The sequence below is a fragment of the Astatotilapia calliptera genome, chromosome 7 (assembly GCF_900246225.1).
Source record: "Astatotilapia calliptera chromosome 7, fAstCal1.2, whole genome shotgun sequence".
Classification (NCBI taxonomy): domain Eukaryota; kingdom Metazoa; phylum Chordata; class Actinopteri; order Cichliformes; family Cichlidae; genus Astatotilapia; species Astatotilapia calliptera.
The window spans coordinates 14,159,612-14,162,286 of NC_039308.1; the positions used below are offsets into that span (position 1 = coordinate 14,159,612).

General features: G+C 41.8%; 1 protein-coding gene across 1 annotated transcript; it reads right to left on the bottom strand.

Annotated features, from left to right (window-relative positions):
- Nucleotides 1-234: 234 nt before the first annotated feature.
- On the bottom strand, nt 235-2,350 carry gas1b (growth arrest-specific 1b). Its single transcript, XM_026173257.1, has one exon. The coding sequence runs from the start codon at nt 1,922-1,924 to the stop codon at nt 1,145-1,147; it is 780 nt and encodes a 259-aa protein (XP_026029042.1). The 5' UTR covers nt 1,925-2,350; the 3' UTR covers nt 235-1,144.
- Nucleotides 2,351-2,675: the final 325 nt, after the last annotated feature.

Below are 2,675 nucleotides of genomic sequence, written 5' to 3' on the forward strand. Positions count from 1 at the left end.
GTATTTAATTTTATTCAATTTAATAACGGTACGGTACTCTGTTTGTGGTAACCATTGTCCTTGATGTAAATATGTAAAAATTGTGTATGTTTCTGATCTGTGTCTTGTGTACTGTTTGTTTGTACATGTGTCTTTCTTGCTGCTGTTACACCCAAATTTCCCCTTGTGGGACAATTTAAGGATTATTCTATTCTATATACTAGAGAAATACACATGGAAGTCCAAGGACAAAAATAGTTTTAAAAATGCTATTTATTTAATGTGCATGTACATTCAAAGGTCTGTGTTCATAATGGGCACTTAATATCTTCATTCACCCAAACACAGACATGTTGTCTTATAATCAGTGTGCCTTTGTTAAGACTTTGGACAAACACACGGGGTGAAAATAAACAAACCGACTGAATACTTCTCCACAAATCCCAAGGAGGAGGGTTTTGGCCTTCTGCAGTCTGTTTGAGTTTGGAATTAACACTTTATACCTTAAGCAAACACCATGTTTTCAAGGTCATGAGATTCTTTACACAGATTCATTATCCGCCTTGGGATTTAAACACATTTTAGTGGTTTTAATCAACTTTTGGGGTTACTTTTTTAAGTGAAAGTGTTGTAGAGCTTTCACAGTCTTGCTTGTGAATAAAAACGACCTTGAGGCATTTTTGCTTTCTTTTTTTTGTTTTGGATTTTAATGAAGCACATTTCCTTCCTCTGTGGTGATAATGCAGTACAGGACTTTCTTTTAGATACAGTGCAAAATCTCATGTTCTCTCTCTATATATATAACACCCAAACAAATATTTAGACAAAATTATTATTATTATTTTTACAATATACTATACAATTTATGTATACCAACATACAAAAATAGCTTCCTTTAAAAGTATAAGATGTTTTTTTAAATGTGTAATTGAAATATAACTACTATCTGATCCACAACAGTGACTGACAAACGTCATAAGCCCTGTTGTTAAATACATTGTTGTAGACATGAAGTAGAAGGTTTTGGTTGAGTTATAAAATAGAATGTTCTGATTAGAAGAACACACATTTTTAGTTTGGTCTCTGTTTCTGGTGTCCAGTCCCACGGGTTAGGCTCCTGTCTGGTCTAACTGTCCCCGATAGTAGGCACCTTTTCCCACTCTTTTCAGATAATTTTGGCTAAAACCAGAATGGTAGTCAGAGTATTGAACACAGCAGTCTGAAAATGTGCCGTGTCACTTGAGTTTTCCACATATGGCTCATCCTCCAGATCCATATAATCATTCTCAGTGTCCTCCTCGGAGTCTGAGAAGCCGCTTCCCGCGTACCTGTCACTGGAGTCGGAGCAGAAAGTTTTCATGCTGACTTTGATGTACTCACATATGTTCCTTTCGGTGCCGTCGCACACACAGGTGTCCAGCTGCTGCGCTTTAGGTATGGAACGCATGTTGGCTATCACTTTGCGACACGCATCTGAGCACCTTTCTCCACCGAAAAGTTTGCGGCAGTGATATAAATAATCCCCCATGGCAGAGCTGCAGTGCGGGTCCATTTCACACTGCAGCCGGGCCTCGGTGCAGCCCATGGTGCTAGTCCGCGGCAGGCACGGCTCGATGGTCCGTTTGGTGTTTCTGCAGTTCGGGTCCTGGGCGCAGTCGCAGTCCTCCAGAGCCGGGCCGCTCCGGGTTAAATTGAGCTGAATCAAAGAGGACACGCAGTGACTGGGGCACTTTTTGCGTTCCCCGCTCAAAACAGACGCGCAGGCATAGATGTACTGATTGTAGGCGTATTGGCACTCTGGCTCTGCATGACACTTCAGGATGGCTTTCCAGCAGACCAGTCGGTGGCTGTGGTTGGGAGATCCGACACAGAGACCGAGGATTAGGATCAACACGCCGTATATAAAAACCGTTGTTCGCTCCATCAATGTGGCACGACTTCCCATTTCCTCCGAGAATGAATCTTAGAAAAGCGTTACTCCATCCTGTCGCATCAACAGTCCAGAGAGCTACTCCCTGATGATTTTAGATCACGTCACAAGTCGGTGACTTGAAGTTAGCGGTGCGCCACAAAGTAGGCACAACAAGCGCATCACGTTAAGATCCTAAAAGTTCCGAAATCCATAACAAAGTTCCACTTTCCCCCCTTCCGTCCGTGCGGTTCCTCTCTAGTGGCCTCACTTTTGCATCTGTCGTCCACAAAAAAAAAGTTTTGGTGAAGTTTACAAGGGAAAAAAAGAAAAGAAAAAAGAAAGACCCACAGCTTGTTTATTCCACATGCAACTGGGAACACTCGATCCTAAAGTCACTCTTTTCACTATTAATCCACATCCACTCCAGCTGCAACCGCTTTGAAATGCGGGTTGTGTAGTTGTGGGGTGACTAGGTTCCGCAGGGACCGCGTCCCATTGGTCCGATAAACTGTTTTGATTCGCTCGTCACACGCGGTCGTGACGCAGACCGCTGAAGACCGTAATTGATGTATGTGTAGAAATCTTTTACACGTTTGTCATCTCATTGTGATGAAATGAGTACTGTGCAATACTGCAAATTTTGGAATGATACAAAGTAAATACGTTCTGAGTTTTAAACTATAAAGGCAGCCTTCTTAGGGAAGATCAGCCTGTCGTGATTTAAATCTTCAACATTTTAATGATACTTTGTATAATAACAAATCAACACAACAAAAGCTAGTGC

What these genes read in the sequence shown, in the direction of transcription:
- gas1b (XM_026173257.1), bottom strand. Translation starts at nt 1,924, where the DNA reads ATGGGAAGTCGTGCCACATTGATGGAGCGAACAACGGTTTTTATATAC.